The 16694-nt window shown below is 41.3% G+C and overlaps 1 protein-coding gene across 3 annotated transcripts in view; it reads left to right on the forward strand.

The window, feature by feature from the left end:
* LOC118747676 (iron-sulfur cluster assembly scaffold protein IscU) overlaps nt 1-16694 on the forward strand; it is a 280428-nt gene that overhangs the window by 84018 nt on the left and 179716 nt on the right. For all 3 annotated transcript variants that reach the window (XM_036481749.1, XM_036481756.1, XM_036481741.1), the window contains exon 2: nt 10887-11287. In XM_036481749.1, coding sequence (XP_036337642.1) covers nt 10887-11261 — 375 coding nt within the window. In that variant the 3' untranslated portion in view covers nt 11262-11287. The remainder of the gene's footprint in view (nt 1-10886; nt 11288-16694) is intronic.

The following is a 16694-nucleotide window of genomic DNA, read 5'->3' on the forward strand; positions in this document are numbered from 1 at the left end:
CTTGCATTTTCGGTTTACATTTTCATGGAAACACGCATATATGCGAAAGTCTGCGAATCATGGGAGTTTTTCTTTTCTTTAAAAATTCCTAAACTAAGCTAAATATTGTACCTTTACAATCCTTTTATATTTTAAGAGAAATTATCTCTGGCTAGTTAAAAAAAAAAAAAACAATAACGTACGCGACATAACGCGAAAATTTTTCTCGTAAGTAATAAAATGTATTTATTGAGAACTCTTCTCGCCACCGTTTCATTGTTTTACAACTATTCTAAATAATTTAAATGGAAAATATGCAATTAACATTGGTTTTGATGTATTTGATTGAAATTTTTGTACTTAAAATAACGTATGCGACAAACTTTAAAGGGTAATAAAATATATTTTTACTTCGGTTGGAAAGAAAATTTTACTGTATATCTGTAACTAGGAGAATTCTCGCTTAAGAATTGTAATCTGCATTACCTGCGACTGCCAATATACAAATGACATAGACAAACAATGTTTTTGCATAACGTACGCGACATTAGAATACTATCAGAAGCAAATCAAAAAATTACCGTTATTCGAGCTCTAACTTCTCCTTTTTCTCATTTTTATAGTTAGTTGTTATTGCAAATTTGATTTTAAGATGTAATTGTAATGTTTCAAATCTCTTAATTTAGTTAATAGGAAAGAGAAATAGTTCATTTCATTAGAGAAAACTGAGTCGAAGAGACATTCAGTTTTACTCTTCCATTTTTTGAGTAATTCCAATAAGCTGAAATACTTCTATAATATAAAAATTCGAGTATTTTTCTCTTATTAATTCGTCTTAAAAACCCTTTTCAGTTGTTTTTATTTTTTCAGTCCTGGTTGACATTTTCATGGAAACACCCATATGTTAGTGTTTGCCCGATCTTCTTCTCCGATTTGTGGCGTGCGCCTTGAGGTTGTCACACAAAGCGAAGGGACCTACAGTTTTACGCCGACTCCGAACGGCGATTGTATTTTTATGAGAAGCTGTTTTTCATGGCAGAAATACACTCGGAGGTTTGCCATTGCCTGCCGAGGGACGACCGCTGTTAAGAAAAAACCTTTTTCTAATTTTTTTGCGGTGTTGCTTTGACCAGGGTTTGAACCCAGGTGCCGGTGAGTGAAAGCGCGCACTGCTTACCACTACAATTTGAATTGAATTTTCGTTAATTAAACTGCAACATAACTGCATAACTTTTGTTCTATTTTGCTAAGAAAGTATTAAAATAATAACACATGAAATATTTTTTGACCATTGATACTTTAAAACTTAAAAAAAGATTCAGTGCTAAATGCAGTTTAGTCGATTCGACTACTAATTAGTGTTAACGTATTAAGAAGATGATTAGTGTTCCAGGGTCAATGACGAAAAAAGTGTCAGCCCGTGGCGTGTTTTCGGTGAAATGTCTCAGACGTTTTTTGCCCATAGGGCTACATCTGTTATATACTCTTTTGCTCAGGGCTGGCATCGAGTCAAACCCTGGACCAGAAACTTACACCTACTGGGTATGCCAGAGGCGACTACACCACAACTCTACCTCAGTCACGTGCAATGCTTGCGAGGGGTGGTCACCTCAGGGTCCGCTTAGGACTACGGACACATCGGCAGTGGACCACGTCGTTTGTGGCCCCCTGCTGCTCAAACAGAGCAGCCTCCACGGCTAACCCCAGTCCACCTGAGCAGTCCCACACAAACACCACAGCACAACAACATAACCACACAGAACACACAGAACACACACAACCGCACCACCACCCACACGTCGCAGCCAACAACTCTTGGTTCCTCGTACAATCTGCACGGTATGTCAGACCAGGATATTCCGTAATGTGACATCAGTCAAGTGCAACACCTGCCTTCGCTGGTGCCACTTTAGGGCATGTTCAGGTCTGCGCACCACGCGAGATTGGACGAAGAACTTCGAGGGCCCGTGTTGCGCAGCACGGTCGCAAACCTCAACTGCGACGCCACCCATCACCACCACAGGGCGGCAACCATCTCAGCAGCGCACACAGCCAATGGCGTCACGGCCACACACATCTCTCATATCTCTCACACCCCGCATTACCACACGTCTCCCGAACCACATGAAGCTCCTTCAATTTAACTGCAACGGACTCCAGAGCAAGAACGAGGAGATAACCGTCTTCATGGGAAGGCATGGTATAATGATAGCTGCGGTCCAAGAGACGAAGTTGCACAGCAATTCAACATTGTTAAGTTGTGCCGGGTACAACGTGCACCGTCGAGATCGCGAGCGAGATAATGGTGGTGGTTTAGCGTTCATCACGCACCACACCGTGCAGTGTCGTCTTATCGAAGCAGACATCGACCGCAGGGATACCACCCTAGAATGTCAGGGCATCGTTATCCGGTCAGGCGATGTTGAGCTCGAAATATTCAACGTATACATACCCCCTGTCACCTGCTGCCCGGCAGGATATCGGCCTGATATAGGTACGCTCCTTAGAGGTGAAAACCGTATGGTAGTAAGTGACTTTAATGCGCACCACGATCTTTGGCACTCAAGCCTGTGAAACGATCGTAGGGGAACCGATTTGGCTGAGCAGATAGACGATTCGACATTCTACACAATGAACGAAGACGCACCCACCAGGCTTATGGGCAGCTGCTCCAGCTCGCCAGACACACCACAATAGTCAGCGCTAGTCTTTTAAACAGCATATCATGGCGACCTATGCTGACCTAGGCATCAGACCATCTGCCCATAGTCATCTCGATCGATAAGCCAACCGACTTTGCTCCCGCGGAACACCGAACCTATATCAACTTCTCTAAAGCTGATTGAAAAGGCTTCGTGGAATTTACTGAAAACGCCTTCGCTGCTCTCTCCACACCAACCGACGTCCACCTTGGTGAGAGTATGTTCCTCAGGGCTGTCACCACTGCTGCAGCTCGCTTCGTACCGGCAGGATGTATTACGGACCCACGTCCAAATTTCCCTGCCGAAGCGGCTGTTCTAGCCGATGAGCGTGACAGCCTTCGTCAGGCCGATCAGGGATCTTGACGCGAAATTTCGGCAACTTGTGAACGTACATAAGCGGAAGAAGTGGGAAGAGCATCTGAAGACCTGTAACTTCACCTCTGGTGTGAGTAAGCTTTGGTCAACGGTGTGGTCACTGTCCAATCCGACGAAGTACGACGACAGAGTCGAAATTTCTTTCGGCGACCATGCTTCGTCGTCCCGGAGCGATGGGCGAGCTACTTTAGCCGGCAGTTCATACTGCATCCCCCGGTGGACAAAGCCAAGCGTCGAGTGACTACAAGGCTGCACAAACTGCCAACAACTTGTGCCCCCCTTGTTTTCACTTGCGGTGAAGTTCAGGTGGCCATCGGGAAGGCGAAAGCCTCCAAAGCCATGGGTCCTGACGGAATATGCATCCTGATGATGAAAAATTTGGGTCCTGCGGGAGTAGCGTACCTAACGGAGGTCCTCAATTTGTCTATGGCCACTCTCATCATCCCAGACATCTGGAAGGTGGGGAGAGTGGTTCCACTGCTCAAACCGGGGAAACCTGCCAACAAAGGAGATTCGTATCGACCGATAACACTCCTTTCCCCGGTAGCGAAGACACTTGAGGCCCTGCTGCTCCCGTATTTCACGAACCACCTGATCCCAGCGAAGCATCAGCATGGTTTCCGTAAAGTGCACAGTACAACAACAGCACTTAACGCCATAAACACTCAGATAACTCGTGGCCTTAACCGTAACGATCCCTGTGAGAGAAAGATTCTATTCGCGTTGGACCTGTCAAAGGCTTTTGACACTGTCAGCCATTCCACGCTACTAGAAGATATAGAGACTTCCTCTCTCCCACAGAGGCTTAAACGGTGGTCGGCAAATTATCTGAGTGGTCGACACTCGTCGGTAATGTTTACAGACAAATCGAGCAAACTTAGGAAAATAAAACAGGGGGTTGCGCAGGGTGGTGTCCTTTCCCCGCTACTGTTCAGCTTTTATATTTCAAAGCTCCCTCAACCACCAGAGGGAGTCTCGATTGTCTCTTACGCCGACGATTGCTCGATCATGGCAACTGGTAATGGAATTGATGACCTGTGTTCGAAAGTAAACGGGTATCTCTCCGATCTTTCTCGCTTCTTCACTGCAAAGTGTCTAGCCCTCTCCCGTACGAAATCCTCTGCGACCTTGTTCACCACCTGGACGAAGGAGGTTAGGCTACCGCTGGGAATTCACGTCGATGATACACCAATTCCGACGGTGAATAACCCCAAAATTCTCGGAGTAACATTCGACAGCCTGCTCTCCTTCTCTGTGCACGCAACCGCTATTGTCAATAAAGTACAGAGCCGCAACAAGGTCCTCAAGTCGCTAGCCGGCAGTACCTGGGGCAAAGACAAAGAAACGTTGCTGGCAACATACAAGGCAATAGGCCGGCCAGTTTTAAACTACGCAGCACCAGTGTGGTCGCCGGGGACTAGTAGGACGCAGTGGATGAAGCTACAGACAGCACAGAACACCGTACTCAGGACAGCGACCGTATGCCTCCTGATGTCACCTGAACACCACCTCCATGCCGAGGCGAAAATGCTCCCAATTAAGGAGCATAACATAATGCTCTGCAAGCAGTTTCTGGTTGGGAGCCACAGAAGTGGCCACCCAAACAGACAGCTGCTTGCAGAGTAGATCTCGCCTAGGCACGTCAGGAGGCATCTATACGAACTGACGGACAAAGTCCAGAGGTTCATTATGCAGCCTCTGGACCCGTCAATACCGACAGGCCCTGAACGGCATTCACAGGGACTCAGTCTCGAGTTATGTAGACTCTAGACCTGTGAATGCCATTCTAGGCAAACAAACACCGGACATTGACGCGACGGAGCTCCATCTGCCTCGGGAGACAAGAACAACAATAGCCCAACTTCGCTCTGGCTACTGCAGCCGGTTAAACTCATACCTGAGTAGACTAAAGGCGCGTCCACATAGAACTTTCGCGTTGGCTTTGGCGTTGGCGTTGGTTTGACAAAACGCACGTTAAAAGTATGCTTGCTACAATGAACGCTTGAAAGCGAATACTTGGGCCACTAAATAAACATACTAACGACAGATAAATTAATATTTCATATCAATAATTGCATTAAAAACGATATTTCTTGCCCGCACTTGATTAAAAAGGAAAACTATTTCACATAATTCTATTTATTTGCAACAGCTGGCGAGCGACGCACGCGAAAAGTTGAGAGTTGGCCATCTTTTTGCGTTGTGTTGGCGTAAGCGTTGTCGAGTTTTGGCTATGTGGACGGCTGCATTTGAATTCATGTATTCATAGTCAGCTGTTGAAGCGACGCCAACGCCAACGCAACGCCAAAGTTCTATGTGGACGGGACTTAAATGCGGATGTGCCAAATGAGTGTCCGGCATGCGGAGAGACCCCTCACGGCTCGAAACATCTTTTTGCATGCCCGGAAAACCCGACAACCCTAACGGCGTAGTCCCTGTGGACCGACCCTGTAGAGGCTGCACGCTTCTTAGGGCTGCCGTTAGTGGAACTCGACGACAACGACTAAGATATCAGCCGATATGGGCGGGTTTCTTGTAGCCGCTACAACAACAACAACAACAAGCATCGGTTCATTGTCTTGATAATAATGGCTCCCTTTTAGACCAAATATGCGTGCGCTTACGCAGTACATCTTCCGATTTATTTTTTTGCGCCTCTTACATTCCGCCCAACAGTTATGAATCTTTGTACAAACGTCATGTTGACAATGTAACCTCACTTTACTCAAGAATTGGACATCACCAGTTATGTGTGCTTGGCGACCTTATCTTACTTATAGTACTTAGATAACTTAGACTCTCTAGTTTCATCAAATGTATGTAGATCTTTCGAGCAATACTTAGTTGACAATTTCGCTAGCTTAGATCTTCGTCAAGTTAATAGTTATTATAATAAGTTTAATAGAATTTTAGATTTAATTTTCTTATCAAGTAATTTGAATTTTAAACTCAGGTAATGTTTCTCGTTAATGTCTTCTGTTGGCCTGCATCATCTTCCTCTAGAATTAGATTTGGAATTTTATGAATTCTTGAATGCCTCTCCTGGGAGTGATATAAATAATTTAAATTTTAACTTTGGTAATTATGCGACTTTTAATAATATTTTGCTTGAGATTGATTGGGACCATCTGTTCCTAAACGAGGATGTAGTAGGTTGCTTTCAACTTTTTAAAACGAAGGTGCATAATTTGTGTCTTAAACATATCCCAGTTTACTCTAAAAAAAGATATAAGCTACCATGGTACAATGCAGAGCTTAATCGAGTAAAAATCGCTGCAATAGATTGTATAAAAAATTTAAGTCATCCAAGAATATACTTTATCATGACATGTACAAAATTTTCTCTGTTGGATTTTAAGACTCTTGATCAGTTCCTGCGTAGAAGCTTCGTTAGTAATTTCGAAAAGAATATAAAGACCAATCCCAAAGCTTTCTGGTCTTTCACTAAACAAAAAAGAAAAAAGAAATCTAATATTCCATGTTCGATGTTTTATAAAAAAAATAATGCTTATAATGCCCAAGATACGTCGAATCTTTTTGCAGACTTTATTAGCGAAAATTTTGTATCCGAGACTGACACAGTTGTTGTTCGATGTTTCTGAATCATGTCAGTCGTTCGGTTTCCTGTCATTAACAGAAGAGGATATTTCAAAGGGCATCTTAAACCTTAAGGCATCGACTCAAACAGGTGCGGATGGGCTATCTCCATTTCTTTACAAAAACTGCGTGGCTCTTATTAGACCTTTGACAATAATTTTTAACTTCGGCAACAGTCATTAGTGATTGGAAAAAAATATATTACTCCGATTCTCAAAAGTGGAAAAAAATGATGTCTCGAATTATAGACCAATAGCTAAATTAACCACAGTTGCCAAACTTTTTGAAAGTATTGTGAAGGATCAAATGTGGCACGCTGTCCAGAATGTAATTTGCCCGAACAGCACGGTTTTGTCTACCGTCTCAAGGCTCACTATCTTTACCGAAGATTGCCTTGCGAGTTTCGAGTCTGGGTACCAAGTCGATACTGTATATACCGACTTTTCCAAGGCATTTAACAAGGTCTCACATAAAGTTTTGATCGCTAAACTAGCTTGTCTGGGTTTCCATTCAAAGTTTCTTGATTGGATTAGCTCTTATTTATACAATAGGCACTGCGCTGTAGCACTAGAAAATACGTTTTCCCGTTACTTCCATGAGAGCTCTGGAGTCCCCCAAGGTAGTATTCTTGGCACCCTTCTGTTTGTAATTTTCATTAATGATATAAGTTCCTAATGTATGCAGATGATCTCAAAGTTTATTCTGTTATAAAAAATGCTGAAGATGCCTTTTATCTTAAGTCTGATCTTAACAGGGTAACGTCTTGGTGTGAGAGAAACTGTATTAGTATGAATATTAATAAGTGTTATCACTAGCCATATTGATTTCATTATATCTAACTCCTATTCATTGTTAGCCTTTGTTCGACGTAATAGCTCTGACTTTTCAGATCCATTTACATAAAAAACCCTATACATAGCTTTTGTAAGGTCTCGCCTTGAGTATGCTGCCAATATTTGGCCACCTTTTCATATTGGGCACATAAACAGAACTTAGCGTGTGCAAAAGACTTTTATTAGGTTTGCATTAAGATCTCTAAATTTTACTGAACCGTTACCTTCATACAATTCGCGCTGTTCGCTTATAAAATTAAACTCACTTGAGGATAGGAGAAAGTTATTATCTTGCTCGTTTATCTTCAACGTGCTTACTGGGGTTGTTGATGGCACCCTGAAATTGTGCATATGGAAACTATGCATACGAAATAATGCATATGAAAAAAATCCAAATAATGTATATGAAAAAAAAACCGAAATAATGCATATATGCAGTTTCGGCTGAAACCCGAAATAATGCATATGAAAAAAACCGAAATAATGCATATATGCACATTTTTGAAAACCGCAATAATGCATATTAGAAAAACTGAAATTATGCATACATATATGCACACTTTCGTTTGAAAACCGAAATAACGCATATGACAAAAACCGAAGTAATGCAAACATGCACAGTTTCGACTCAAAACCGAAATAATGCCCATGACAAAAAAAGAAATAGTGCATGCATGAAACCGAACTTCTTTCTGCGTAGGCGGCCTTAGGCCGCGCTTAGGGACTATATCCCTTACTGAGTAGAATTCTCCTTTCTGTGTTGCCGGAAAAGGGGACCGGAAGTATTTTTGCGCAGAACCTCTTTCTGCGTAGGCGGCCTACGGCCGCGCTTAGGGATTATGACCCTTACTAAGTAGAACTCTCCTTTCTGTGTTGTCGGAAACGAAGGTCGGAAGTATTTGTGCGCAGAACTTCTTTCTGCGTAGGCGGCCTTCGGCCGCGTTTAGGGACTATATCCCTTACTGATTAGTATTCTCCTTTCTGTGTTGCCAGAAAAGGGGACCGGAAGTATTTTTGCGCAGAACTTCTTTCTGCGTAGGAGGCCTTCGCCGCGCTTGGGGATTATAACCCTTAATAAAAAGAACTCTCCTTTCTGTGTTGCCGGAAACGAATGGCGGATGTATTTTTGCGCAGAGCTTCTTTCTACGTAGGCGGCCTTGGGCCGCGCTTAGGGATTATAACCCTTACTAAGTGTCTAAAAGATACCGTTGATTTTTTAGATTTTTTTTTACCGAAGGTGTGTAGCGCTGCTACTGAATTTGAAAACACGTAAATATTTTAAAGAATTTTAAAAGAGCACTTAAAAGGGGGAAATTATAAGTAAAATTGCAAATGGGGCACGAAAAATTGAGGTACTTAGGCGGGTTGGCTAAAAAAGCGTGGAGGTACCTAAGAGATGGATTTTCTTCTGATTATATTAAAAAATTCACGGTGTCCAAAAATGTTGGTTACTTAAGCTGGTTAGGTACTTAAGGGGGGTCGCTTGGGGGTACTTAAGCGGGTTTCACTGTATATGCACACTTTCGTTTGAAAACCGAAATAACGCATATTACAAAAACCGAAGTAATGCAAACATGCACAGTTTCGACTCAAAACCGAAATAATGCATATGACAAAAAAAGAAATAGTGCATACATGAAACCGAACTTCTTTCTGCGTAGGCGGCCTTCGTCCGCGCTTAGGGATCATAACCCTTACTAAGTAGAACTCTCTTTTCTGTGTTGCCGGAAACGAAGGTCGGAAGTATTCGTGCGCATAACTTCTTTCTGCGTAGGCGGCCTTCGGCCGCGCTTAGGGACTATATCGCTTACTGATTAGAATTCTCCTTTCTGTTTTGCCCGAAAAGGGGACCGGAAGTATTTTTGCGTAGAACTTCTTTCTGCGTAGGTGGCCTTCGGCCGCGCCTGGGGATTATAACCCTTACTAAAAAGAACTCTCCTTTCTGTGTTGCCAGAAAAGAAGGGCGGAAGTATTTTGCACAGAACTTCTCTCTTCTTTGCACAGAACTTCTCAGTTTCGGATGAAAACCGAAATAATGCATATGTGAAAGACGAAGGTATGCATACATGCAAAGTTTCGGTTGAAAACCGAAATAATGCATATAACAAAAACCGAAATAATGCATGTATGCACAGGTTCGGTTCGAAACCGAAATAATGCATATGGCAAAAACCGAAATAAAGGATACATGCACAGTTTCGGTTGAAACCGAAATAATGTCTAAATGCACAGTTTCCACTTGCGCAATTTCCTTGCCCCTTGTTGATTGCCCTGTTATCCTACGGAGAATTCCTCTCAGTGGTCCGCGAAGAAATTTGCGGCACATGGGCATTTTTTATTGCATTCCTCCATGTCAATGTATGCTATGAATTCACCGATTTGTTGTGCCCTTAGAGAGATTAATAAACTCAATGATATCGAGGATATTGATATATCGCTTCCCGGAGTGGTGTTAAAAACGTTAATCTTAACTACTCTGATCTTGTTACTTTTTTAGATAGCATAGTCAGTAAGAATTTTGTATCCTTGACCGAAAAAAAAAAAATAAATTGAGTTCCCATTTCTTTTGTTATACTCCCAAAAAAGTCTTCAAAATATTACTTTTTTCGGTCTCTACTAGGATAGCAAGAGCATGGGGAAATACAGTGCCGAACAGAAGTATTGGCACAGTGAATTTTTCGCAATATATGCAAAGTTCTTTATTCTAATTTATTTTCGATAACTTTTTATAAAAATATTGTTCATTCTACACCAGAAAACATAATAATAAAATCTCTAAACTTTGTGCAAAACTCAGGAAAATTCATTAAATTTGCACACTAATTTGCAACTTTTTATTCCGATTTCTAAGTATGCAGTTTTATAGCCCACTCAAATTTAGTATAACAAAGTGTAAGTTTGAAGTCGCTAGAAAATCGCATTGATTTTTGGTAATTTTTTTCACGCAAGTTCTTCCATACAAAGTAATTCGACAATTATTTTTTGTATGGAGAAAATGAGCAACACCTTCCACTAAAAAAAATGCCAAAAATCAACGCGATTTTCTAGCAACTTTAAGCTTGCACTTTGTTATACTAAATTTGAATAGGCTATAAAACTGCATACTTTTTTAAAAAATCTGAATAAAAAGTTGCAAATTAGTGTGCAAATTTAAAGAATTTTCCTGAGTTTTGCACAAAGTTTAGAGATTTTATTATTACGTTTTCTGGTGTAAAATTAACTATATTTTTATAAAAAAATATCGAAAATAAATTAGAATAAAAAACTTAGCATATATGGCGAAAAATTCACTGGGCCAATACTTTTGTTCGTCACTGTATATGTTACAAAAACCCACAAAGTGTATATGAGAGTTAATTGCTTTATCGAAATATCGTTAAAAAATAATATTTATTTTTAGGTTGTCGAGCACTATGAGAATCCAAGGAATGTAGGTTCACTGGACAAGAAAGACCAAAGCGTGGGTACCGGCTTAGTTGGTGCGCCTGCCTGCGGTGACGTCATGAAGCTGCAAATCAAAGTAGATGAAAACGGTAAAATTGTTGACGCCAAATTTAAGACCTTTGGTTGCGGATCTGCCATTGCTAGTAGTTCTTTAGCTACGGAATGGGTCAAAGGCAAAACTATAGACGAGGCCGGAAAACTAAAGAATACCGACATAGCTAAAGAGCTATGCTTGCCTCCAGTAAAACTACATTGCTCTATGCTGGCTGAGGACGCTATAAAGGCAGCACTGGCTGATTATAAAGTGAAGCAGCAAAAGAAGAACAATTAAGCGTTGTACACCGAATTACCCAGAACGTAAGTAATGCTTTATAAATGTTGCGGCTTATTGTATGAGCCCCACCTCCGTCAGGACATCAAACACACTAGTTTAATATTTAGCGTATTATTTTAGTTGGTATAATTAAAATATGAATCAAATATATTAAGTGGACTTGAATTGCTTTTATCTGTACTTAAATCAAATTTATTGAATATTTTTTTATTGAGCTTTGTACCACGATTGTTTATTAGGAAAATTGAAAAAGCAACAAGTCAATTTTGTGGTACAAGGCTCAATAAAAAAATATTAAAAATAAAATGTTAATAAGCCACAATAACATTAACATTTACGAGGGTACATAGTTCAGTGGTTAACGCTTCTGACTTTACACATTGATTACGCAGGTTCGATCCCTGCTGAAGTCTAGAAAAAAGAAATCTGATGAGGAGATGTGGTGATCTCCGAAATAGCTGCTATAACTTCTATCCCTTAGACTTTGTTACTTTTTCAATTTTACTAATAAACAATCGTGGTACAAAGCTCAAAAAAAAAGATTAAAAATAGCCTACTTCCACCAAAAGCTTAACTGCAGTTAACAGCTCAGATAAGTACCAGTTATTTTAACATAAGGCAATTGGCAATGTTTATTTATTACTTTTTGCTTTCACACTTTCGTTTGCTTGTGCTTAATATGACCAATTACCCCGTTCGAGGGATAATCTCGTTTTTCCAATGGGCATAAACTGCATTTAGGGCTTGCTGGAAATGCCCTCTTAATAAGCCACAATAACATTAACAAATACAAATTTATTGAAGTTTTAATATCAACCCGCCAGCAACGACTAGGCGACCTTTTGCTTCGGCGACACACGGAAAACTTCAACTGAACTGAATTCAGTTGGCTTGTGTTTCGTTTAAAGTTCGTCTAGTTAGGGTTGCGCGTTGTTCGGGCGGGGTTGTTAGTTGTTCGGTCAGGGTTGTATTGGGGTTGCGCGTTGTTCTGTCAGGGGTGTATTGCCGACCACTTCTGGTCCGGCACACCAATTCCACATTCGGCCCTCCTGACTCATCATTCGGCTCGAATGATGTCTTGCCGTATGATTTCGCTGCTTGTTCCCACCGTTTCATATGTTCTGCAATGGTTGATGTGTGTCCAGGGCCCTCATGCTCACCAACCTCGTATCTACCGTGAGATAAAACTTTCCTTTCCTTGTATTGGCGAAAATACTTCGGCTTCAGCTTAAGTCCTGCACTGTATTGAGTCCGCTTAATGGCAACTAATTCGTCTACTCGGTACTTTGTTTCTTGTTTCCGTTTCTATTTGAAATTACGTCGATTTTCTTGTTGGATCTTGTTAATATTATCTTGCACTTCTTCGTGCAGAGATTCTCTTTCCCTGTCCAATTCCTCGATCGCTGCCTCTTTCAAATCTGATACCTCACTCAGTCCCTGTCAACAACCCAAAGGGTGAAACTTTCGTGCTTCTAGGTGGCGTATTATTAATCGCTTGTTGCACTCTATCTAAATGCTTGTACCACTGGGTAGGATTTTCGACACACAACTTAGATAGCAGTGGTACAAAATTTGGTGGATGCGCTCCACCTGGCCATTGCCCCTCGGAACACCAGTAGCAATCATTAAGTGTTGTATGCTCACAATTTTCAGAAAATAAATGAGACGTAAATGCAGCGCCCCGATCCGTTATAATGCGGCTTGGATTCCCGAATATTGCTGCCTGTCGCTTTAACTGATCTACAACCCCATCTGCTGCAGTGGTTCGCGTTCTGTCATCGGCCCTACATGGTCAACGTGGTACGTCCCTAAACGCCTATCTTCTTTGTCTATCGGCCTTAGTAATCCTTCATTTTTCCCTGACATACTCTCAGTAATGATACAAGCTACTCAACTCTACTATTCTTGATGCTTTCGCTAACAACTGTGGTATATAAAACGACTTTTCCATTGCATCTTGCGTGCTTTTCGGCGAGAAATGGCCTGGCCGTGGGCAATTTTTATAATCTCATCTTCCATAGAAATAGGTACGCCTATAAGTTCCTTAGTGGGATCTTTAGAGAGCACTCCGTGTTTCACGAAAAAGTCTTCCTAATTGTCTTTTTCGAGAACTTTAATAACCGCCTTCACCCAAGGATCCATTTACTGTGACTGACGCAGTCTGTGCTGTAGCGAATCCTCTAACATCAAACAACAAACTCGACTTGAGGCGTCTACATGCCTCATCTTACTTCCGCTTCTGTGTTCTATCTGGTAGTTAAAATCTTGTAAAAATAACGCCCAACGGGAAACTCTTAGTGGAATGTCCTTTTTCTTCATCATCATAGCGAAAGCGTTACAATCTGTCACTATCGTGAAGCTTATGCCTAACAAATACACCCTCCACTTTTTCAAAGCTGCTACAATAGTAAGTACCTCCAACTCATATGAATGGTACTTTTCTTCAGCTGTACTGTACCCGGTAGAAAAGCTGATCGTCAGAGTCCTTTTGAAGAAGAACACCGTATCCGTGCATAGATGAATTCATATGAACCTCTGTCAACGCTTTTGGGTTGTACGGACGTAGAACCGGAGCTTTCACTAGTGCTTCTTTTAGTTGCTGAAAAGCTGCTAACTGGTCTGCTTCAAGTAAAACCTGAGCGTCTTTTCGTAAAAGGTCTGAAAGAGGTTTTGCGATGGTTGGATAACCCTCAGTGAAACGTCTAAAATAAGATGTCAACCCCAGGAAGCGCTGTACTGCCTTTCGATCTCGCGGAATAGGGGAATTCTCCACCGCCCTAGTTTTTGCTTCGGATGCTTTTATAGTTCCATTTTCTATAATATAACCCAAAAAGTCCACTTTCCGTTTTAGAAATTGACATTTACTCCATTTTATTGGCCTCACTTACATCCTTAGCGGGAATAATGAGAACATCCATGTAAGCAATACCATCACCATATCCCTCAAAACCGTAGCAATGTACTTCGAAAATACAGCAGGTGAGTTTGATATCCCAAAGGGCACATATCGAATCTAGTACGGCCCGTTATGTGTAACGAACGCCGTATACTTCCTGGATTTCGCTTCGACAGGTACATAAAATAACCCGCTTGCCAAACCCAATGTCGTAAATAATTTAGCCTCCTGTAGCCTCTCAATGACGTCGTCTAACAACGGCATCGGAAAGTTATCCCTCATAATCTTGCTGTTGATACGCCTATAGTCACAGCAAAGCCTTTTTGATCCATTTTTTTGGCAACAAGTACAATGGGCGAAGCGTACTCCGATGTACTGGGTTGAATAATACCCTCTTGTAGCCACTCCGGTATCTGTTCTTCTACCACTTTCTTGTCAACGTACGAAATGCGTCTAGGGCCTTCGTGAACGGGATAATCGTCAGTCAACACGATCTTCATTTCAACAGGTGATTTCTGGTTTCTTACGGGTGCATCATTTTTAATCAACACCTCGACTGCACTTGCTTCTAATGGTTGGAGGTGGCATAAGTCAATATCTGGTTCCCTAGCTTCTTCAACCACGGCAACTTGCCATAACTCTTTAAACTCTGCCTCAAGCTCTGTATACCTCCCCTCAGCTTCGTCCGAAACTAAGCAACTTCCGGCCACGACTGCATTCGAACCTTTTTCTCCTGTCTGACTTGCCTCAGCCTTGTCAACTTTCTCCTTAAATTCTACCGAACCCTCTGATACAACCAAGTCAACCAATTTCAACACACTGGCACCAATCACTGCTGAATATCGCATGTCACATGGAAAATGACTTCAAGATCCATACTGTCGACCACCACCATAATTTTGAAGCTACCTAACGTCGTTAGTCTGGCATTTCCTACGCCTACTAAGTTCTTTTGTCGTTGCTTAATTCGATGTCATTTAACAACAACAAAACATCGCGACGAATTAAGTAAAGGTCACATCCGGTATCGATTAAAGCAGAAAATGTCGCTCACCCAAGGGCTATATCCTTAAAGATGCACCCTCCTGTTCCAAATTCCTGTTTTCCCTGTTTCCTCAACGTATTTACATTACTTTTTTCCTTCTTAACCTCAACTTGCTGCCCCTGACAATCTACGGCACGGCGCCCTGCCTGACCGCATTTGAAACATTTCATTTATTTTTGACTGAAATCTTTGGCGATGTGCGAAAAATTTCCGCACTTGAAACAACGTTTTGTTTGATCTTTCTTGTTACCCAAACCAGTAGACGGCTTGCTTGCTTCACCTGAACGAACTGAACCTGAGCTATTTACTGTATATATATATGCTAAGCTGGTATAAGCTGCTGATATAAGTTACTCTTGTTGGCATTAGAATTAGGAATGCCTTCGATAAAATATGTTACTAAACTCAACTCATCTAATTCAATCGGTTTCCCAATCTCTATTAGATTGTAAAGGTATCCGCGGTAACTCGTTTTGACGCTTTCGACGGTTCCTAAGCATGCCTTGTACTTCAATGGATGACACCACAATACCAAACTCAGATTTTAGTGCTTGCTTTAATGAGCTCTAATCTGTAACACCACGTTGGCTTCGCACAAATATTTTGGCTGCTCCCCTTAACAACTGTTTAGCATAAATACATTTCTGTAAACTATTCCAGTGAACTGCGATAGCATTTTCTTTAAACTCTTCTAACCAGTCCTCTATCGACGGTGAGCCGGAGCCATTAAACATTGACAACGAATCTACTATATCGCGCAGGGTGAACGTAGCTCGCTCATGTGTCGGATTATGGATCACACTTGAAGCAACATCATCATCTTCATCACCGTCAGCAGTCAGGCTATATGCTCGAGCAGTCTGTCTTGCAATATCGACTAACGTCCTGTAGTCACTAACCCTAATTCAGTTAGTTTTTGTGTCAAATTCCGCATATTAAAATCTAAAATTTCGCGTCGCTCCATGGTCTCTAGTCGTTCTTAGCGATTACAGAAAAACAAATATTAATAACAGTGTTATAAAATCCAAAGCTAAGTGAGTAGGTACGTTTTCAAAAATTGTACACTTAAAATCCTTCAAAAATTGGTTTGCTTTTGTTTTCTCTTAAAACTAACAATGGTACCAAATGTTACTTTAATCTCCAATTGCTTGGATGTTTCGTATCGAATTATTTAACCTTTCTTCTTAACGACTTCAATGAACAAACTTTTTTCCTGCGTTTACTTTAAGCTAATTTAAGCACATATGAACCAGTAATTTCCTTTACAGTCCAAGCTAATATTCACGCACGCCGGCAGTTTACTGTCAGAAATTTCTCATGCACATACAACTTGTATGGGACCAACCGAAATTGACCGATGTGCGTAAAAAGCTAACTCAAATTCCAAGATTTGTGTTGCGTGACATTAATTCGATTTTTGTGAAAACTTAACAAGGCATAGAGTATGTATATCAAATTAAAGGGAACTAAATTTTCTATCGATTGAGAT

This window comes from Rhagoletis pomonella, unplaced genomic scaffold (assembly GCF_013731165.1).
Source record: "Rhagoletis pomonella isolate Grant_MI unplaced genomic scaffold, Rhpom_1.0 Rhpom_scaffold_00001, whole genome shotgun sequence".
In the NCBI taxonomy this organism is placed as follows: domain Eukaryota; kingdom Metazoa; phylum Arthropoda; class Insecta; order Diptera; family Tephritidae; genus Rhagoletis; species Rhagoletis pomonella.